The 23,678-nt window shown below is 35.9% G+C and overlaps 1 protein-coding gene across 1 annotated transcript; it reads left to right on the top strand.

Moving 5' to 3' along the window:
* The first annotated feature begins 679 nt into the window (after positions 1-679).
* On the top strand, positions 680-23,410 carry LOC135702014 (uncharacterized protein DDB_G0283357-like). Its single transcript, XM_065222962.1, has 6 exons — positions 680-2,022; positions 13,842-14,406; positions 22,296-22,356; positions 22,413-22,630; positions 22,705-22,979; positions 23,110-23,410. Exons 1-6 carry the CDS (start codon positions 1,451-1,453, stop codon positions 23,225-23,227), a joined length of 1,809 nt encoding a protein of 602 aa, XP_065079034.1. The 5' UTR covers positions 680-1,450; the 3' UTR covers positions 23,228-23,410.
* The last annotated feature ends 268 nt before the right edge of the window (positions 23,411-23,678 follow it).

Here is a 23,678-nt window from a genome sequence, read left to right as displayed (position 1 = left end):
GGATCGTGTTCGGAGTGTTAATTGGAATTATTGCGGAAAGTGGTTCGTATGAGGTGCCTTTACCCTTTAATGAAATAATGCTTTCGCTACACGGTATTTATTCGAGTTTGTTTTCAGTTTTCTTTCATGGACGGTTCATGCCGCTTTTTACACATTTCCTCGAAGTCGTTGTGCGACCACTGCGAGATCTCCGCGGGAAGGATTCTGGGAGAGCGGGAGAATTGTTCATCCTGCAACCAAAGAGAAAATTGCAGGAGTCGACGCTGGCGATTTATTGCAACGAACATCTAAATGATCGGACGTCTCCTTGGGTTGATGAATCGTCCGCATGTAAAACTCGTCGCGTGCACGTTTTACGCGAGAGTAAGTAGCGTGTGTAAAGTATGGGTATTAACTGTGAACATTGTAATACCGATGTCTGAACATTGAGTTTCAGCGATCGGCAGATGATTGGATAATTGCATGGTTGTAAGTTTGTTTTAACAGAATCCGAAAATATCAACAACCAGTTTTGTTGCGATGTGTAGTGATGATTGATTAATCGTCATAAAATGATTAACGGGTTCCCCCCAAAGAGATTTGAATTAAAGTCTGCTGCTCTTTTCTACAAATATCTCTTCTCTTGTTTTGCGTCACAGGTCCTGCCTGGCTCGGGAGATAGATCAAGCTGTATATTCATTCATGCCAGTGGCGCGAACATGACTCAGAGTAAACCACGTTGCTTCTCTCAGTCTAGCGTTGTCTATCAGGCAGTAAACATCGTGTTCGAGCGTCTGCGTTTTGTGTTGGTTTTTCGTTCGCATATTTTTTTTTCGAAATAAAAAAAAATAATTTTACTCACTTCGCAACTGGTCGTGTGTCATTTTTTATTCGTTACCTTCACGAAAAGTGTGGATCTTCGACATTCGGTTGTTGTGAGTGTGCAGTCTTGCTGGGAGTAGTAAGTGGAGTGGAGCAATCGACTTGCGATGTCTAGAAATTGAGACACGTAATGATTAGTTCAAAAAGGAATCTAAAGGAAGAAAAAGGAAGAAATGGGAAAAGAGTTCAAATTAGATTTCACAAGATCAAATAACAACGGCATGTGATTGGAGAAAAGTGTGTGAAAGGAAAATAAATAATTAGAAAACCGAATATTATTGAAGAATGATTGTTTTATATCATTCACACAGCGCATTTACGGAACACAGACAAGTTGATCGACGGATGGGGATTCACATGAGAGGTCTGAAGAAAAGAATCGAATAACTAGGAAAAGTAAAAATAAAGTGTGCAGTGTCTGCTGACTGTGATCGACAAAGGAATTGAAGAAATCGGCTTTAGAGAGAGGTGTTATTTGAGAAGCCTGAAGGAATGAAAATTTATCATCTGATAAAACAAATGCCATTCTTCAGCAAAGTGGAATAAATTTCAATGTGTAGCAATACGCTTTTGAAGCAAGTGTTCTATAATGAGATCATCAATAGGCGCGACGAAGATTTTCACGTTTTATTTCATACTTCTGTATTTATTTTTGAAAGCGAAAATGTGTGCCGGTTCGGTTCGGGCTAGTAGGAGCATTAGTGACAGTGACATTAATTATTATGACATCGATGAGTCATTTCTGTCGCCACCGGCGGGTGTAACTTCAGCTCCATTGGATTTGACACCGAGTTCTGTCGATCTCGAAAGTTATAGTGCAAAAAACCATCGTCGCCGACATGCGTCCATAATGCCAAAGACACACCACGTGCGCCACGAACATCATTATGTTAAAAATCGACACATTACTCAAGCGCAGCAAGCACTTCGTGCATACAAAAGCAGTTTGAGAGCTGTGAACTCTAGAATGGACAACCATGTATATACAAGTCATCACCGACCACGCGGTCATCACTCAAGAATGCATCATCACTCCAACAGGAATATGTTGGGACATCAAAACCGTGGCAAGAGTCGTCTTAACTCACCCGATAATTCGTCATTCATGCTATCTAGGACGGGCGGAATCGAGACGACGAAGCTAAGCCGTAGTAATTTAAGGTATATATTTTTTCATGTTTTAAAACATCTCTCATTAGTCATAAGTCATTAATTTGTATGCAATGCACATTTTCTGGCTAATTTATTATCTCCAGACAATAGACCCAACTTTGTTTGTTGTGCACAAATGTAATGAAATTTTCAATTGTATTACAAGGTGCACTGAAATCGCTCAATCATTCTGTTTAATTTCTGGTATGTCCAGTCAGTTTTAAACCTCAGTACTCTCGTAAACTTAGTTCATATATTGTTTTTTAAGCCTTTAAATGTTTGCGCCAGTCACGCATGATATTGAACTATCTTCATATTCCTAAGCTATTACGTCCCAATTGGGACATTAACACCTGCTCTAAACTTAGTGTTATTCGAGGTTGCTGGGTCATTATGCCGAAGTACGTTTGGCTTATTTGGTTATTAGCACAGGTGGCTCCTAGAGGATGCCAGGGGATAGTGTGAAATAGTGGTCACTCTCGCTCTAGTGCCGTTCCCACTCCACTGGTAGTCGCAGCTGACTGGTACTCCCACCGAACCGGAACTTCTGGTGCTCCTACCCCACTAAAGTGGACCCTACACGTTTGCTTTTATTGACAATAATCGTATTGTTAATACATTTTATATTGACGTCAATGAATCGGTATTGACAATAATTCTGTATTCACATCATCAATATTATTGACAACAATTCCCTTCTCGTCAATATATTGATACGTGTGGGGTTCGCTACACTTCTGCTCAACCAGTGCTCTTGCTCATTTGCCACTTCCGCCCACTGCCATTTGAAATAACTACTCATTTAAACATGAGAAGGAAACATACTCATAAACGCTCCTAAGAATAAATCATGAAAAAAAAACTCAAATTGCTAAAAATCATAAGAATAATTTCATTCGAAGGAACTGGTTTTAAAAGAAGGAAAATTTCCTAGAAAATAATGCATGGTATAACAAATAAAATAAAAACCTGGAATGCCACAATTGACAGCCTGCTCATGTTTAAAAAAATAAATTCTAGGAATAAATTATGAAAACAAATCAAAGTGCAAAAAATCAAGAGAACAATTTATTCAAAAAAAACTGCTCACTTTAAAAGAAAAAAAAAAACTCCAAAATAATAAAACATAGAAAATAAATAATATGAAATCCTGGTGTACCCAAATTTTCGAAGAACTACTCATGTTTATTTTTTAAAGGGATTTCAATTTCGGCCTAACGTATTTCGGTCTAATGACCTGATACTTAATTCGAGCACTTCTTCAGTTGTTAATTGAAAATGTAGTATTCGTATATATTGTGTGCCAATTATATTTTTTGCACAAGAAAATCGAGAAATGTTCTAACCCACCACCGAGAATCCAATCCGCCGCCTCCAGCATGGCCTTGCTTCATAGCTGCACCTTTACCGAGCGAGCTAAGGGACGCACCAATAAAATAATATACGGAGTTACAACCACTATTTCTAACTCAGCAAACTTAATAATTTTGGAATTTTGGAATTTTAATTTAAAATCTCTTTTTTTAATTTAATATCTCGATCAAATCAAGAAAATCATTAGGAACTGCGCAAAGTATGATGCTGGTACGATGCTCATGTACGAGTGTACCTTTCAAATTCTAATTATTTATCCGTATAGCAAGATTCGAATTGATTCATTGGCAAGCATCAAAATAAATCCAAAATGCCGGCATAGGCTGAGAGTAGATCTAGAAATGTTTAAAACTTTACGATTAGATTAGATTTAGTATTGTTCGGAATAAGGCAAACAAAACACAACACGAAATTATATTCTGCCTACTCAAACGCAAACCTAACGCAACTGGAACGAAACACTTATGCAACATGCATGAGATCTTCCTCTAGATACATGTATTTAGGCAGCTTATAGTGTTATTGATATTAATTATGATTCATATGCTAACCACAATGAAGCCATTACTAGTATGATATAAAACAACACGCCAGATGCATATGCTTTGAGAGAGGAAATGAAGCGTAATTTAACGAGCAATGATACACCAAAGCACGTTATCTTTCCGTCTTACGCAAAGATAAAGTTGTTGACTTGCAAGGTTAAATGGTGTCAAATAAACATGGAACGTTTTCTTTTCAATTCTATTTCAGCATCTAATTAGCAGCCGTATGCATAAGATGAATGATGCTTCCTAATTAGGATACATTGTTTATAACTGATGATCTAGGCGTAGGTATAGTTAGTTCTAAGAATTCAACTTAATGCTTCAAGCACAGACAAACAGACGTAGCACATTAATTAATTTTCCTGAATATTTCTGATACGATACTCACTAACGACATCTCATGAGTTATTCGTGGAAAAAAGCTTGCTTGCCAATACTTAAACAAAGTTGCATACAAGTTAGATAGAATGTAAATAAACGTCAAAGTGATCCGATGGGGGATTTGAGAAACTAATAATATTTGAATTGAACGCTAAATGCGTGACGACGATTGAGAGTTACGTCCGTTTGTCTGTGTATTTATGATTTAATCTTAGCATTCAAAGCAATTGTCGTATATGTAGCTAAACTCTACGATGTTGTTTACGTGGGCTTAAGCACGTATGTTGTAAGTGGTATAGATAATCAGCCTAATCTCAAATGAACAAAAACATGATGAATCAGACCTATTATTCAAGGAGAATCAAGGATAATATCTGCTTAAAAGGAAAAGGTTGATTTCGGTAACTTCTGATTTAAAATTTTATATGAAAATCTCGTTTCCTTCCGTTCTCGTAATGCAATAATATCCATGCTTTGGAACATGTTAAGGATTGTAGTATGAGGACCCAATGTGCAATGTTCTGTTGAATTGTAAAATTGTTTTCATTTTTATTGCACCTGGGAGTGAGCAAGTTATCTTTTTAAAACAATTTTTTTTTCGGGGCACGCTACAGGTTTGTTTGCATTCCTGAGTTGATAAGGACACATGATTGACTTATTAGGCTTTAAACGATCGCAATTATTATCCGTGTGGATTTCGGAAAACAATCTATTGAATCAACACTATGATCACATCAGCTATCAACATGAATCCTTATTCGACGAACCCTAACTAATTATCTCCTCTTGTGATCTTTTTGGGGACGCACAGTGCGTTGACCTATGGGCAAAAATCGATTTTTAGTATTTTTTTCCCAGGTATACTGACTTTTCAGATACGGTTGCAGATGCCTTCTGTACTTGTTTACATAACAGAAGTCATCTACAAACTTACCAATGTAAACTTTTGAATGCATCGTAGCTACTGTAACAAGTGTAGCAAGTATCTAGTAGAATTTCTTGATTTTTCACTGATCTTCAACATACTACCAAAACATTAATACTACGAGAAATAAATTCAAGTAAAATCGTGAATATCAATGAAGGTAAGAAAAGTATACTTCCAGAGCGCATTTCAGGTGTTTTGATCATATATGGTGGTAATTGGAACGTTGAAAATTCAAGTGCAAATGCATAGAAATTAATCTTCAAAATTTGATGATCGATTCATAAAAAAGTTCCTCCGAGTTCCACCCTAAAACATGCGCAAAGTTGTTTTTAGAAGTGTCCGCACACAATGTAGCTGCAACTTTTTGCAACTTTGTGAGATTTTTAATAATCCGCTGCATAAACAGACGTATTTTCAATAAGTGGTTTATCTTCTATAAAAACAAAAACAAAATTCACTCAGTACGCCTTAAGGTATATTTCAATTGCAATTGTAGAACATATACACTTAAAAATTATCGCCGACTTCGGTAATTTTTACCGAAATCTGAACAGCTGAACTGTTTGGTAAAATTTATGCAATTCAATTCAATTGCTTTTCAGCTACTTTGAAACTGAATCTCCACTAAAATGACAAGATTTGATCATTTAAACAAGGTTGAATATGTTTTGAAATTATTTTCAAATTCAATAGCCTTTAAAATGAAAGTTAAAGTTTTGCCGAACGTTCAGCTGTTATGATTTCGGTAAAATTTACCGAACACGAAAACAAAATCTTAGTATGTTTAGCTTGTAATAAAATTAATACGATGATTTTTGATTCTAAGTATGTTGGCGTTTAAGTCACATGAGTGATTACGTATAACTCATGTATTACTATCCTGATCACCATGAACAACTTCCTCAAAAACACCATCGTTTTCCACCATTTTACAGAGAATGGCCGTTGGGATACTTTTGCGATTACTTATACAACATACGTCATTTATGCAAATAGTAGTGTTCATCACCACTTACAACTTTCCCCATTACACCTATGGGTCTAAATGGGAAAAAGCACCAGTTTTTATTTTTGTCCGGCATCCCGCACTAGTGCTGAGATTTGTCATTGTCATTAACAGACTTTCGCACGATATTGACAAAATTGTTTATCACGTAGTCACTGATAAATTTGATCCTCAAATTTCTAGATAGAGCTGGAATTAGGGCGTAACAGCTTTTGTAAACAATGACTTCTCTCGATGATTTCTTGAAAGTAATGACTCTCCCTGGCAAATCGACAATAAAAAAGATTTCCCATGAATATGTTGGTTTGTGTAGGCGTGCCTTGAATTCATAGAAATCACCAAGTTTACAAAAACTGTTACGCCCTAATTCCAGCTCTATCTAGATTTGTCAAAATCTCATTAATTTTTTCATCAATTGCAAAGATTCACCTAGCTACAAAACGTTTAATTTCGTGCATTCTGTGTCACATTATTGTTATCCAAGCAGTTCAGGACGTAGATGCTTGTTCACTTTAACGGCTCCATGTAATTGTTTTGCTTAAGTTATTTAATTTCATTTAATTTCTTTACAAAGTTAAATAATAAAAAAAAAATCTGAACATGTTCGTCACTGACAGCATTGTCACTGACAGCATTGTCACTGACCATTGACATGGTTTGCCTTGACGATGACTGTTAGCTAAAATGAGTGACCAAAGCAGAATTGAAAATTCTATATATCGCCGTGTTTGGTCGAGATTTTGCAGCACTGTCCCACACTGTGGGACGTAGAAGTAAACACGAACCCCAAAACAACATATGTAGTTCGCTCTAATATTCCTTACCCACTCCCATCTGACTGCAAGAACGTGATCAGCGTCACATTGTTAATTGTTCACGATTTTGGCTGCCAATCTAAGAATGTGACATTTTTGCTGTGGAAGGACCATTTGCTTATTTTATACACGTCTACACTACCCTAAGTAGAGCCTCATAAAGTAAGTGGTACCTAAGAATCGTAACGTATTAGGGCAAAAGTATCTTGAAGCCTTTAACTAAGGATACCATTAGAAAGTTAAATAACTATAGTAAAACTTTCTAGTCGTGTTGCACAGTTTTCTTTTAAACAAAATTAAAAAAATGTTGCGAAACCCTATGTGATATCGGAAAAGCATTCTTGCTGTGGAGTTTTTTTTAGGGAGTTTAAAATTGCGTATTATTTTTCATAGTTCAATGTAACAGCTATACATTAGGTATTATGTTTATTGTAAAACCAGTGTTTCAGTCTTTCTTCTTACAGGCCATTGCTCGAACTTTTCTTCTTTTGCACGAGCCCTGTTCCTACTTGTTTGGCTACCAAATTCCTTTTCCACTTGAAATCGCTTTTCAACCCACAACTGCAGATTGCTTGCCATACAAGGAAGTTTTTGGGGAATTTCGACTTATTTGATTTTATATTTTTCCCGGGGCACTCTTTCGGTCAACCGAGGTATACAATTCCTGCCCAGGAATTTGATCGACAACTGCCAGGCAGTACGTTTCGTCGATTTTTCGTTTCGAGCGTGCCAGACCGAATCGCGACGTGCTTGCTCTGGTGAAGTAAACAAATGAACCTATCCTGACAATCAATGCCTACTGTGATTCTATACACTCTTAACTTGATTCAGTGAATTTTGAAAAAAAAACCAAAAAAATTGCCTAATGGCAGCGTTTTTAATGTGTCCGGATATTTTCGTGTTCAACCTTTATTATTACCAATTGGATTTACCAGATGCTAAAGAACCGAAATCTGTTCTCGATTCTACGCCAAGCAGAAATTTAAAATTGAGTGTCCATTGATGCCCTCAAGGAGGAGTCTGGTCACCACTTTTGTGAATTCTCGATGCGGATACAGTGCTAAAAGAATTCAACGACAACGACTTTCCTACCTATCATTTTGCTGACGACTATCTCATTCTGATAGTTGGTATGCGCTTAAGTACTTCATTTGATCTAATGCAGAACGCTCTTCAACAAAACATCTATTGACTTATTTACTGAAAAGATGAACCTTTCTGGCATATTCCCTTTTCGTCTTTTTGGCTCTGACATTAATGTGAGCAGTCTTGGGAGTCATCCTGAGCACATTGAGTTCAGAGTCAGACCTTTGGACAGTGCAGAATAACCATTGGGAAAACCTGGGAACCATCATCTACGTGTATAAAATGGATTTATACAACTTTTGTGTGACCAATATTGGCCTACAGATGTTTTTTTGTGCTGGCAGACTGATGTTTACTCTCGTGAGCTGAGGCTGCAGCAGTCTTCACTAAAATGTAATCGTTAATGTTATATCTTTCTGATCAGATAGCCAGGCGACTATCAAAGCATTTATTTTGGCCAGTTCACGGTCGAAAATAGTAACTGCATTTTGAACTTAATTCATTTAACACTGTTCACTAGGGTCAAGTTTAAATGGCCGAACCCCCTGCTCTCCGCTCCTCTTTCGATCTATATTGAGGTCCCAACAGTCGAATTTGGTTAGTATCTTGATTTTCTGTAACTGTTGTATAAACAGCTATTAGAGGTCATATTTGATAGAAACATTACATTTTTTGCTCAAACCCGTTCGAAAAAAAGAAAAGGATCGGGAGTCATTTCGGAGCATGGTGCACTATTTACTAAAATTCTACTCTAATATGGCATTTATAATGATATGTTGCACTTTGTGACGGCAAAAATCCTAATTTTGTCATCATTAAATTGCCACCTTTTGCCACCTTAAACCAGTTTTCCCTATTTCAATCCCACTGTGATGCGGTTTGCTATGATGGTTTTTATTATCAAATTAGTACACCTGTCTAAGACAGTGGAGGCAACTTATGCATAGAGCATTCCTTCATTTACGCGGGATCGTTTCAGTGGCACGGACAGCCTCAAATTCCTTTCCATCCAACCACGATAATAGTCCGATTTGAAAAATTAGCACCGACTTTTTCTCACAGTCCATTACTGCATTGAAGCTGCAAGTTGAAAGGGGATATTCAGTGAACAGACGAGTGCAACTAAAACAACCTATAAAATGCAAATATAAAAAAAGAGACAGAGCAGACCAGTTGCGACCAATGCTTTATGAGCCGACAGTAGGAGGTATCTGCGAATATTTTTGCGCGACTAGGCAAATCAGCCAGGACTGAGCAGTAGTAGACAGCGCTTGCTTTTTGACCCCGAGACAAATGTAGAGAGAATTGAGAAAAAGCATGATTCAGACAAACGACAATGTTTACAAAATATTGTTATTTGTAGACCGTGTGTTTCACCAAGCCAAAGCAGCGCTTAATAAATAAAGCTGTATTTAATAACATTATCAATCACTTTATTTTATTTCGTCATTTGTACATGAGAAAATAATCATTAGGGATGTACGGTATGTAATTGTCGTTAAAGTCAATAGTCAAATTGTATAAGCAGCAGCTATGGACTGTGATAAGAATTCGTTCGTTGTAAATGTAACCAGCCAAACACATTTCATTTATACAGGATACGTTTTCGCGCTCTATATTTATACAGTGCAAGTCAAAATAATAGCATTTCAGAGGATATGTGTTAGCCACTGAAAACTGTTTTACGGCATTCTTTGTGATTGAAGTTATGACATCTTACTCAAATGCTAGCATGGAAAATATAGTTTTTTGTTAACTTTTTTGAGTTTCATGACTGCGTATAGTCGCGTGGTATGTTTCGGGTGGACTCAGATTTAATTTTCATATATCTCTAAAAGGGTTGATATGGCTTTTCGAGTAAATTCCATGTGCCTTACCCAACTAACAATTTTCACAATGTGAACACTTTATATACAGCCTTAAGCTGTATTCAAATGCTATACGATATGAATTAATCTTTACTCAATCTCTATACAAGCAAATCTGGCGAACTTAGTCAGCAACTTATGGCTGTTGGGACAGTTGTGACAAGTTCTTATTGCATATCCATTTGCGCTTCTATACAGCTGTTATTCTGCTGTTTAGTTGTGTCTGAACTTAAAAGGCGCTTATTCAACCTTTTCACGATTATCCAATAATCACTACTAAGCGTTATCTTGAAGCAGGGTTAAATATTGTTTACTTTTTGTTTTTGTTAAAGGAATTTATTGACTTTATTTTGCTGAGAATCAGTTATAAGCACACCATCAAATTATTACCCTGCACTGGAACCTGGACTCGAAGTCAAGACGACCGCATTGGCAAACCTTGACACTACCATCTTCGCTACGCCAACACTTTGAACTGACGTAAACCTTCTACAACAATATCGCTGAGTAGAGGTTTTCTAATAGTGCACATGAGTTATTTTTCTCGAATAGTTAGTTCAGTTTTGTAAAAGCTGTAAAACTGCATAAGTTTAAAAATAAACCTAGTTGACTTATTATTAAATGGAATATAACATTTTTTCTCTGTTTTATCAAGTTGACTGTAAAAATGCTTTCAAAGTAGTGTTAACACAGCTTATTAGCTGAGTACAGGACAAGTTGTTAAGTTGTCGAAAAAGCACTTTTGATGTTTATGTTAATCAGCAATAGTGGTAGGTTGTGTAGAAGCCATCAAATGAGTATATATATATATGCAGCGCTCCTTTTTTTTTTCTTTGATTTGTTTTCCGTCGATCTTGTATTCCCTGGCAGCTCTCACACTTGAACCCTACATATCGACCCATCAACTCATAGACCTGGGATAGAGTTTAGTAAACGCTCTCCAAAAGTATTTTGCTAGCTTCTGCTGTAGAGTATCTGTATCTTTTTTCAGTTACTTTACACCACATCGCTGGAAATGATGACTTATAAGCTTAAAATGTTAGTTGAGTAAATCTAGGAGCTTTATGGATAATCTTCTTTCTATCTTCTTTATAATCTAATATACATGGAGAAAAAATACTATCCAAAATGTGAGTTCTTTTCACTTAATTTTGAGTTGAGCCTCTCACTTGCACTCGTTATTGTTGTCAAAAAAGGAACGAGAGTTAGCATAATTAGTTACTTTTTAGTAAATTGCATATTCCCAAATTTACGTGAATTATACTTTATTTTGGGTAGAATATACTTAAGAGTAAGTATTTTCTTTTGCTAGTTTTAAATGAAAATTACTGTATGCAATTTACTCAAATTTGGGTTTTTGGGCTGAACCCGGGAATTGAGGGGAAAATACTTAATTTTACGCCAGGAGACTATTTTACGCCAGGAGACTATTTTACGCCAGGGTGCATTAAGGACTGTTCTCCCGAAATTGAATGATTCACCAGAACGTGAGAAGAGAATGCGTAAGAAGTAAATGAGAAGTGAGTTAACATATTTACGTATCAAATTTTCCTGAGCAATGCCGGGTGTTAATAAATCTTTTTGGGTCAACTTAAGAGGAGATCTCGCGCAACATGTGAAAAGGGCCTACATTACTACGGGATGTCTATTGATGCAACTCTAAATATTGTATAGTAGCTTAAAGCTAAATCCAGGAGCCTTTTGAATCATATCCGGCTAGTTTACGGGATAAGTCCACTGGGACTATGAATAATCGTCTCAGATATTATTTGTAAACTCTTGAGGTCTTATAGGCTAACTTTGCAATGACCGTTTTAGAGTTCATTAGAATCAAACGCCTCTTCTGCTTCTATCGATTTCAGAAATTTTGGGTCAACTTCAGGTGCCTTGAGTGTCTTATTCGTAGCCATGCGAGTCAATCCATGGCCTAACATGATAAGACAACACGGAACGAAAATGACACGATACTTTTATTTGATATCTTCGTTCGATATCCAATAAAATTTAAAGGATTTCACCAATGGCGATTATGTGAAATTTTGCTTCAGTGTACAGGCCTTATTGGTGCAATTTATAGATAACTTGCAAAGATCTTATGGCTGATTTTGGAAAATCAACTTAGAGACGTATGTTGAACATTTGTCTAATTTCCGAGAAAATTACGTAATTATGGGATTTGTTGAAATAACAAAACATTGCAAATGCTGAGAAACTACTTATCTGATCCTTATCTCAACATGTGATTATTAATGAGATCTGCTGGATATGAAAATTGGATTAATTAGCTAAGTACTATTTTCAAAGTTCTTTCACGAGTAGTCCCTGTGTCGATATAATATTTTATTGTAAATATAGCGCTATATTATATATAATGGTAAAATTGGCCCTGACCTGATCGAAACAACTTCTACGAGATTGTTTATAGCGCAAGAGTCTACTATGGTGTGAAATATGGAATAGCTATTTATTAAAATAATGTCCACTGTCACCCCACTGTGCGTTCTTTACGTACAATGTATAAAGCAGTATAAAGGTAGAAATTATATATTCTCAACAGATACGTTTTGAACGTCTAAAATGTGTAAACTTAATTAATATCTAATACACGACTTGACTGTATGAATGATACGACTCGACTCATGTTACTATCGTAGCCTACCTGGTATAAGTACAAATGCTTCTACTATGTTGAACAGAGGTGTACCTTGTTTGAGTTTTGGTAGTTGATAGCTCAGTGGCGTTTGTTAATAGCGAAAAGAGCATCGAATCATTGTGGTTGAAACCAGCAGTTGCTTATACCTATTATCGCACATGATTGCTAATAAATACATGGTAATTATTAAAACAAATGCTCGCATTGATTGAGAAATACACATTATGGTCTATGTAATGAATTGACTGTACTGTGCCTGTAGTATAGAACTGAAATATTATAAATTTTGTAAATATTGTGTTTGTATACATTTATTTTGTAAATAAATTGTGCAAATGCTATGCTGTGCCTCATTTCAGAAAGTACTTACGTGATCTGTAATTTTCTAAGAAAATGCTCATGGGTATAATCCACGTTGTGCTTACATTTCGGAAGCACTTGTGAAACTGACGCTTCTACACTACTACTGGCGAATATTTATAGTAGCAAAAGTGAATTAGATTAGAACAGTTTGAAAATTGTGTCGCTAGTTCGTGGAGCGAACGTGCGTAAGTGCTGTGGTTTATTTTAAAGTATGACCTAATTACGCCGAGCTACTACTTGTGCATCTCCGCTGAAAAAAATGTTTCCTTTTGCTGGGAGATAATAAAATGAACGAAGTGTTTCATGTGGATACTATTAATTGGACATTTCGCATTATTTATGGCACAGTTTGGATTGTAGCTTTTTGAGATAAATGTTGCATGTATTCCACAGCTCTATTGCGTCACAGTGACACTCAAGAAAAATATTTGTGGAAATTGTTTTTGGTCCGTTCGGGGATTTCATGGAAATGTGTAAAATGCAAAAATGGTACGTGCAAGAAGCTTAAAGAACAAAGTTGAGTGCAGACGCTTAGGTCCAGTTCGAACGTAATAGCCAAGAGGAAGAAGAATGATTAAATAAATAAATTTCTCATTAAACGTGCATCATTCACATCCATGATTTATAACAAATGATGATTAATAACAAGTACGATGTAGTCATGTGTAAAACTGATTATGTTCTGAAATTTGACCCGTAAGCCATGTGCACCCGTGCATGTTTGCATCACAGTCGCAATTTCTTTGATGTGTAATATTTCCGACTATCGCTTTAGCGAGTAATTCTTTTTCTTTTTTAATTTACAGTTCATCCGATAGCATTCATCAAAACATGGTGCACATCGATCATCAAGCAGCTAATTCATTCGAGTATTTTTCTACGCCTGGAGTTGCTACAGAAAAATCGTCAGCTAAGAGTATTATAAATAGCAATAATTTAAATAATTTCAAGAAGGCTGGTTCCACTCCATACAGCAAAACTTATTTTGAAGAATTGCTCAACAGCTATAAATCTCATTCACCCTATTATAAGGATCATCAGCAAAAAGACTCAAGTCGATTGATCAAGTCCCTTTCAACAGGGAAAGGAAAGTGCAGTGGTAAAAAGTGTAAAAACGAGCCAACGGGAGAGGAATCCGAAGATTTCTACTACGACTATGAAGACGAGGAAGAAGACGATGATGAGGATGACGATGATGATGTTGATAATGTTGAAGCACAAGGTGATGCTGGATATAGCACAACTGCAAGTCCAATCTTTCATGAATCCGAGATCTCAAAAAGCAGTAAAGCGTCATCGCAAAACACAAACAACCATGGAAATTCCCGGCAGCACGGCAGTGGGTATGGAGAGAAACAAGAAAATAATAAAGTGAGTATGTAGTATTGAATTATGTGATAAATTTATCGGGACAGTTTGGGCTCACTCTTTATTGAGTTGTTAATTGGAGGGGAAGTTTTTCTAAGCAACCTGAATATTTTTCAATCAAACGCACAAAACACCTCTAAAACCTGGCAAATGCTTTAGAGGTGTGCACACTGTCCGGTTTTGATTTTGGGAAGACGTCTCTAATGTCTTCAAATTTCTTATTCTCTGCGTTATAATCTTAAGCTCTTTTTAATTTTTTTTTCGCATATTTCCGGTCAATTGTGAAACTTTGGACGTGATAAGGAAATCAGAAGTTGAACTTTTTAATTTTGTGGAAAACTAAAAAGTAAAATAAAATGTGTTTTCGAAATTGGATCCTGTTTGCATTAAGTTTTTATATTGTACGTTTTTTATGTGTTAAAAATTAAATGTGATTGCAAATAGAAGTTTCATTGTGGGATTGAATTGGTCAAGTTTGTTTTTATGCAGGTATACCTCGATATAATTTAACTGTCATTTTTGACTTCCATTGCCGTTTTCTCGCAATCGATCATTCAATCAAGCAAAAGAATAACAACATCGGCAGCATGATTTATATGATTGAATTGTCAATTTATAGATATCGACAATGGAAGCCAAAAGTGACAGCTACCTTATATCGAGGTATACCTGTATTCAACATTAAGCATTTGTACTTCATTTAGGTTTCCTGAAGACGTATGCAGTGTCAAAATTGTAGACTATTAAGTTAGTATAGGTTTGCATATGAAGTCGTTTTGATGATTCGAAATTATTTAGAATAAATTTGATTTCAAATTCAGATCCAGTAACCCAAATTTGAGCAAATAATATAATTTCAGCGAAATAGGACTTTGAGGTATCGTTTGAAGAAATTGGTACCAAAATGTCTAATTGCTAGTGGCAGCTCTTAGGGGTAATATAAAACATAACTAATCGTTCCGCAACCCAAATAAATTTAAAGCATTTATACGTAGAGTCAAGCTTCAAATTTGAAAAACTTTTTGTTTTTTGCAAAAATGATCGTTTTTTCATTTTTTTTTCTAGTTGCACTTTTACCTAAAGTTACGGATGACTTAAGCAAAGACTCTTTTACAAGAATAGGGGGTTTCTTTAAAAAATTATTGCCATCCTAAACATGCTTTATGATCAACTAAGCTTGTCACCAGGAAGAGATCGCTCTTTGGTGCATCGTTCATTACTTTTTAACATAGAATGGCAAAGTTAGGCGCAATTGAATGGGCTGTTAATCCATCTTAACATAGATAAATTAATGCTATATTCTCCCGATCAAATTTGAACAATTCAGCACTGTTCGCCACACTCCGTGTTTTCACTGAATATTCACAAAAGGCACACTTTGGTGCCAACCCTTCACATTCTTTGAGCACTTCCACAGTTGTTAGTTGAGAGCTTTCTAAGCCTTTACCATTTTTCATTAGTAGAAATTGTGTGGCAAACAAAATCATACTGTATGCCCAGGGATGTCGAGAAATTTTCCAACACGAAAAAATCCTAGACTGGACCGGGACTCAATCCCAGCCGTCTCCAGCATAGTCTTGCTTTAAAGCTGCGCCTTTACCTTTAAATATTATTTTTAAGCTTCTTAGGGGGAGGGGGTGTAAGATTTTGTGACATGCAATGCATTAGGTATAGGAAAAACGTGACGAAAGGGAAATTTTTCCTCAATTTGATAACATTATAGACATAATTATAGTATCACCCCTAATAAAAAGAAATGGTCGATGCTTCAAAGAGCAATCCATCCTCACCATAGGACTTGAACAGTTAAAACATAATAATTTCAAACTTGCAAAAATAGGTTTCAAACTGCAAAAATAGGTTTGAGTTTCGAAGAGTTAACTAATTATGATTTACAACTAAAGCCAATGTAAATATTATTTCATTAGGCACCACATCTCCAATGTATTCAAAATCAACGTCAGCTGTGTCAGAATGTGTATTTGAATTTCGTTATGCCACTAGGTGGATTAGCTTGACGGGCCTCACCAAGGCCCATGTGAATATAATGATGCAAGGGCAAGGCACAACGAAATCGACCTCTTGACTTGAGTTTTGTTTTCGTTTTAGCCGTTCGGTTGGCTTTAGCGTATGGAAAATATGATGTTTATCATGATACACTGATACTTCCCATCAAAAATTTGCCGCAGGCCTGAACAATCTCTCTCATTAATAAATGCAACATTAATAGGTTGATTGTTTGTACAAGTATATTGATTGCATGAGTTAATCTTGGTACCAGTATTATGGGAGAAAGGGAGAAGAATATTTTGTTATGCTGAAAAACTTGCCTTGTCATTGGACATTGATGAAACAGAGCCGATAATTGAAGACATGCTCAAATTACACACGGAGAACAGGAAGTGAAAGTATGACTAAATAAACTAGTAATATAGGGTCATGATTGAACATTATTGTTGATATGATATGATACTGGGTAGTAAAGAGAACCGAATTTTGAAAAAAAGTTAACTGTTCGAGTCCCAAACTGATTTTTTATAAATAAGGTGTCTAGAATCTTTTGATTAACCTTTATGTGCGTGTGGAATTTTTGCTTTTAACCGTGTTATTCAAATGACACACATTACGGTTAAGGGACTGTTCATAAACTACGTTGATAGTTTATGAGAGGTTTCTGAACCCCTATCCCCTAACCCCTATTAGTTGTCCGCTGTGTCGGGTCGGTCGCATTTGATACAACTCTTTGCGTTGGTCGTCTAACACCATACTTTAATCGACCAAAAAATCTTTGAAGAAAGTTCGGTTGGAAGAAAAACACCTAGTAGAAGTTGGGAATACTAAATGCTGACAGTCATACTACATTTTCGTGTTTCCAAATATCTAACTAAGCTCCCACAACGTCTACATTAGACTGATGCAAAATTTGACTTTTTCGCTCCACAGTGCGTAAATGGTTTCAAATCGGGTCCTGATTAGTCTCCCAAAGTTACAACTCATTTGGTTAGAAACAGACTTCGCACAAGCCATTCGAAGTTTACATGTAAATTACTATGGGAAATCTCAACTTTTTGTTCATTGCCATCTAGACTTTTTCCATGTTGAGCTGCAAAACAGTTCGATAGCCATTCTTATAGAAAATTTTCTCAGCTACAACTTTGCTGAAGATTGTTTCTATGTAAAACGAGACAGGAAAATGTTATTAATTATTTAAGAGATTTGTAAACTTATGACATGATCAAGCAGCTGCTCTGTACGCAACACTGTATTTTGCAGTGTGACATAGTAGCCATGATTTTTGTGGCCTATTCAACGCCCCAGAAACACCAATGTTGCCTGCTGAGCAGTTGATTGAGCATGATCATAAGACATCAGCGCATTGAACCATTGATAACTTTCGATCCTTGCATTTAATAAAAAAAAGTGGTCTTGAGCAAAGTTGTTGCTGGGAAAATTTCCTACAAGTACAGTTGAAAGCTTTTGAAGCAGACCGATATACTGAATTATTATATAGACATGAACAAAAATCTTGGTTTTACCATGGTAATTCCCATACAAACTTCAAATGGTTGGTGCCATCTCAGTCTCTCACCAAATGGGTTAGGGGCTAGTCAGGATCCGATTTGGAATCGTTTAAGTATTGTGGAGCGAAAATTTCAAATTTTGTATCACTCTAGTCTACATACAAGCTTCGGCTGTAATGTGCCTCAAAGTTTCACAGTAACGGCAACAATCGACAGCAAAGGACAACAGCTATGTGAATTTATCAAAAATATAAAACTGATAACATAAGATATTTACCGTTAATTTTCGAAATCATTGTTCTGATTTTAGACTATCTCTAGTATAGACTTATTACAATTAATAAAATCCCATTAAGTTGACTTTCTGGATAGTAAGATATCTCCCTTATGACAAAACTAACCTTTAAAATTAATTATATTGCAAACTGCAAATGTTATAATGTTCTTAACAAATTGCGAATAGGATTAAACGCGATAAAAAAGAAACAATCACCGATCGATCGCAAATTTATAAACATTCACAACATTTTTTAACAGAGAACTCTAGTCTACCCAACGGTATGAAACGTTTTGCAATCGTTTTGTAATACCAAAACAAAAGCGAAAAATAGTAGCTAGCTTCCATTCTTTTTAGAGACCATGCACTTATTACGTATAAATAAATTTTAACGTATAACGTATAACGTATAATATAAATTTTCGTACGTTTTCTTACAAAGGAAGCCAGAAAATGTCAGAAGTAGCGGAAATGGCTCTAATGTCGGCCTATGGATCTAAGATTGGGCCCATCGCTAAAAATCTGCTATTTTTTAATTTTATCTAGATGAACGCGTCATTGGGACGGTACGAATTGATATTTTTGGGTGCTATTGAAAATTGACTTGATTGCTGAATTTATGTATGGGCCCAAATTAAGGGCATTTAGGCTGACATTACATCCATTTCCCCTACCTTACGAAAGCTGAATATGAAGAATGAAGAATACAGAATATGTTAAGGTGCAACGTACTTTAATGCATTTTTGGACCCATTTTTTTTTTCGACGCATAATTTCAAGTTGCAAAGAGTTTTCGTCACTACATTCATTTTACTATTCAAGCAAAATGACGCGAGCTTTTAGCAATCTCAAATGATGTGCCGAAACTGGGTTTGCCTTTTTCGAAAGTGCATCAAAGTAAATTGCATTGCAAGGTCGTTTACAATTTTGTTTATACATGTAAATATATTCTGATTAGATTAAATATCTTATATTTGCAATATAGTTCACTCTGTCTTATCCCAATGACATGATTTTCCGACGACAGTAGTATTCATAAATCATTATGAGGAATGCTGAAGCACTTTTTTGAAAGGTTTTTTTTCGACGATCACTTTTTGGTTGTACTAACATTCTTAAATACAATGGGTTGCACTCTAAATAAGACGGACATTAGGGGTGGTGCATATTTTATGTCACGCTCTGGGGTGTATGATTTTATGACAAGCAATGCATTAGGTATAGGAAGAAAAACGTGCCGAAAGAAAGGGTGGGGGAGGGTATTTCCTCAATTTAGCGGGACATAATTAAAATATGAACCCATAAATTAGTTTGAGTTCTATATTAATGAGATTTTGAGCGGTGGACTTTTATCTTAGAGGCCTCTTCGATCAACGTGCTTCTAGTGTAAACTCAATTGATTGATTTCTTTATTAAAGAAACTTTCAGCCGTAGAGTAAACTTATATTATTGAGAGAGCGCATTTCTCAATTTTATTTTTATTTTCAACTGTGTACTCTAACTCCATTGCCAAGTTAAATAATTTTACTGATAATGATTGGCAGCTGGCTTCTTTGTTTTCATGGAAGATGAAATAGTTTGCATGGTAAGGAAGGAATTTGTAGAGATTGCTTGCCCGATCTGTTTGATCGATTGGCTTCAATCATCGATATGAATTTTGCATGCTTCAATAACCGTCAATTGCTTTTAATAAATCCAATTGGTATATGACAACTGCGACGCTGGCGAAAAGGAAAGATTTCCTTTTGCCACGTAACATTTATCCATGCATTGCTCTCGAACGCAAGAAGTGATTGCAAAGATGCATCCCTTGAATACGCGATGCTTGCGTAGAGTAGCTTTCGTTGTTTGTTGAGCGTATCCCGCATTCTTTTCGTGGCACACCACTTAATGGGTATAATCTTGCCTCACCTCGTTTCTGTCAATCGTGAGTTAACTCGGTTCCTTAGGCAGGCTAGTAATAAAAGGCCGTTTTTACTGGAGGTAGTGCCTAACAACAGGATATATTGCTATTTCAGCTTTTTATTGATCTGAAGGCTTGAAGTAGCTTGGAGCATTATTAGAAAGGTGTTATTTGGAATGAAACGTTTCCTGATTGTACACTTATTCTGTACAGCATGATATAGCTGGGAGGATTCATGCATTTTTCTGCAGTAACTGTTTAAGTGCCTGTGGTATTGAAAAATAACTTAATTTTCAAAGAAACGAAACCACGTGTGGTTATTGTGCGACTTTTACGACTTGTTGTATAAAGCAGCTGAAAAACTAATCTGATAATCATACAGATGCAAAAACATTTTTGTATTAGTATATACAGTAAACTATCCCTTACTCGATCTTTCTCGAACTCGATAGAAATCTAGGCTACTTCAACCACTTTTCCCGTACATTTTACTCAAATATACCTCCGTAACTTGATATCCTCCCTAACTCGATTGTCCCTTCAATATCGAGTTAGGGAGAGTTGAATGTTTTCCCAAATTTGTCAAATTGACCACTATTTATAGAGTTTGAGTGGTGTTAAGCTGGATTTTCCACAATATTGTAGATGAAATTTTAATTAAGGTTCAACTATATTGAACACTCTATGGAGCCAAGTAACATTGAATATAATTACAATTGAATGTAACAACCGTAATGTAATAACAAATCATGAGTTCTTCTATTTTTTTTCTGGTAGACAAATTTTATGTAGCTTCTCCGTTATGTCGTGCCCACCATTTCCTATTCTAACATAGTGGAAAATCAGGGGGTGCGCTACATCTAAATCTCATGCTAGCAAATCAGTCTACGAAAAATCTACTTTCATTTTTCATATCTACTTGCATCGCGATACATCTTTCTGCAGGAAATCTTCAAAATCTTAATTAATCTTCTATCTATCTACTCAAGCGTGCGCGCAGCTCAGCACAGTAAAACGAAACTTTCTTGCATCGATGATAGAGTCCCCCGCGTGGAAAATTAAATTTTCGAGTTGAACGTCAATGTATGCAGCATCGACTCTTCTGACTTGAACTTAAAAAAGTACTTTCTCCTCCACAATTGCTGGTAAGTTGCTTCCATCTTAAAGGGATCCGGATTGACAATTTCGCCCATGGTGGGTTTCGCACTTCCATTTCGAAAGTGGATTTCGATAGTAGGGGATGTAATGTCGGCCTTAATGCCCCTAATTTGGGCCCATGCATAAATTCAGCAATCGACTAAATTTCGACCAAAAATATCCATTTGTACCGTCCCAATGACGCGTTCATGTAGATGAAATTGATAAATAGCAGGTTTTTACCGATGGGCCCAATCTTAGATCCATAGGCCAACATTAGAGCCATTTCCCCTATTCTTAATTTCTACAGCACACATTTTTGTTTTCAATGGCAACGAGAAATGAGACCGAACTACAGGCAGCTCTAAAAAATAGCTTGTGTCGAGTACATATATTAATTGTCGACAGCGTGATCGACACTGAGACATCTGCAAGCGAACTGATCTTTAAATATTTAAATTTAAATTATTCATATACTTGAAACAAGGGATTTTAATTTTTCTGCCACGACATAATCAGTCTGTAGTTAAAGTTTATTAATTACTTTTTTTTCTCTAATGGTGGTTTTACGTTTTATTTGTTTTATTCACATATTTTCAAAATTGTTGAGTGTTTCCCTTAATTTGCTACTGAGAATCTTGGTTATGGGGCCTCTGATAACCTTGTCAGTAAAGGCACACTATACCAAGCTGGTGGAGGTGACGGGTTCGATTCCCGGCCTGGTCGATGAAATCTTTCGGGTTGGAAATTTTCATGACTTCCCTGGGCATAGATAGAGTATTACCATACAATATACAAATTCCTAATGCATGGCATGGAAAGCTCTCAATAACAGCATTCTGCGGTTGTCAAATACAATGCTGACTTTCTCTGAATTTGCAATAATTTGCCAGCAATCTATTCCTCTAGAATGTGTCAAATCATACTATAATTGACACGTCTGCATATTTGAATCAGAATCAGATAAGCTTTCTGCTGTGAAGAATTTATAAAATATTCTGATTTTTGATTGCACAGGCTTTTATATTTATTAATTTATTTATTTTTATTTTAGAATGATGCATCTGAATCAACGGCCGAAGAAAAACCAGCCAAAAAAGAATCACACAAAACAGGTGATAAAGCTGTTGACATTCGATCTCTACAAAATTAATTGATGTTTCTTTTATAGATGGTTCGCGATTGGCGTCGTTCCATGCAGCCAAAATCCGACGAGAGGGCTCCTGTTTCATTCCAAAACCGAAAATGATTTTAGCATCCAATGATCCATCAAAGCAGTATACTCCTCATTGCACAATCCTTCATCGATGTGGTGATGATGTTGGATGTTGCCTACCGACGCAGACCTGTGCTGCATCCAAAAATTCTACGGTAGAGCTATATTTTTTCGTGAGTATTTTGTCCAATCAGAAGTATTGTTAACTGAATCCGTAAGTTTGGTTTTCAATTCATACTATTTTCAGGTTCAAACAGTTGGATCAAGGCCATCAATTGAAAGACTGAGTTTTATCAATCACACTGAATGTGCGTGTTTTAGTCGCCATGATTCACCTCATTGGAGAGTGCCTGGTACGTCAACATCATCGCCAATGCTGCCTGTCCCAGTTTGTACTTGTCCATCACTATTTCAACGTGTAATTGATGATGAGAACCGCTGCATTTGCGATTGTTCTTCCAGTGATACGCAGTGCGATCAATTCAAGCGGGGTTTGGAGCACTTTTCTATGGAAAATAGAAGGTATGTTACAATGCCTATGACTTCTCAATAGAATCATAGCATTTGGGGATAAGTGTAAGAGTTTAAAAACCATACCTGTCACATTGAAGAGGCTACAATCTAAGTTAATAATAAGTAATTCTATTTTCAGGTGTATCAAAGATGGACGTTGCATAGAGCCAGTGTGCGAGTATGGTCAATACAATAAAGCGAAAGGCAAGTGCCCTACGAGAGAAGAAAAATTGAGTATTGCTTTTAGAGGGTACTGATAATAAATTAAGCCAAAATTAATGTTACAGTTACCAGTGTCGATGGATTTGTTTGTATAGGACTGGAGTTGTGTATCGAATATTTTTCTAACATTAGTATCCTATGTTATATTTTTAAAGGCGCAAACATGGTGGCATGGAGGCATATCAAGACTGTGTAAACATTGGTTATAAATTAATATTTTATTATAATAAAATGTATTTATTTGCAGTAGAATTGGTCATATAAAAGAACATTGTAAATATCTTATTAAATCGCTATTGAATTTGACAAACTTTACATTGTAAGTATCTAGTTATAAAACATTATGCTAGTCAGTTAAGACACATAGTATTATATCGTAAGGTTGAATATACATTTTCAATAAAAAAAAAACTCAACTTAGTAAATTTGTAGTGACAATATATTATTTTGAATTTTCCATGGGTCTAATATCGGAAAATAAATAAA

This window comes from Ochlerotatus camptorhynchus, unplaced genomic scaffold (genome assembly GCF_037179485.1).
Source record: "Ochlerotatus camptorhynchus isolate MF236.1 unplaced genomic scaffold, CSIRO-AGI_Acam_v1.1 ptg000182l, whole genome shotgun sequence".
NCBI lineage: Eukaryota > Metazoa > Arthropoda > Insecta > Diptera > Culicidae > Ochlerotatus > Ochlerotatus camptorhynchus.
Note: the sequence above shows the minus strand (reverse complement) of the source record. Positions and strands in the feature narration are given on the sequence as shown.

Coding starts and splice junctions, on each gene's coding strand:
- LOC135702014 (XM_065222962.1), top strand. CDS start 1,451: ATGAGATCATCAATAGGCGCGACGAAGATTTTCACGTTTTATTTCATA. Junction 14,407..22,295: donor AGAAACAAGAAAATAATAAA/GTGAGTATGTAG, acceptor TTTTTATTTTAG/AATGATGCATCTGAATCAAC. Junction 22,357..22,412: donor AAAAGAATCACACAAAACAG/GTGATAAAGCTG, acceptor TTTCTTTTATAG/ATGGTTCGCGATTGGCGTCG.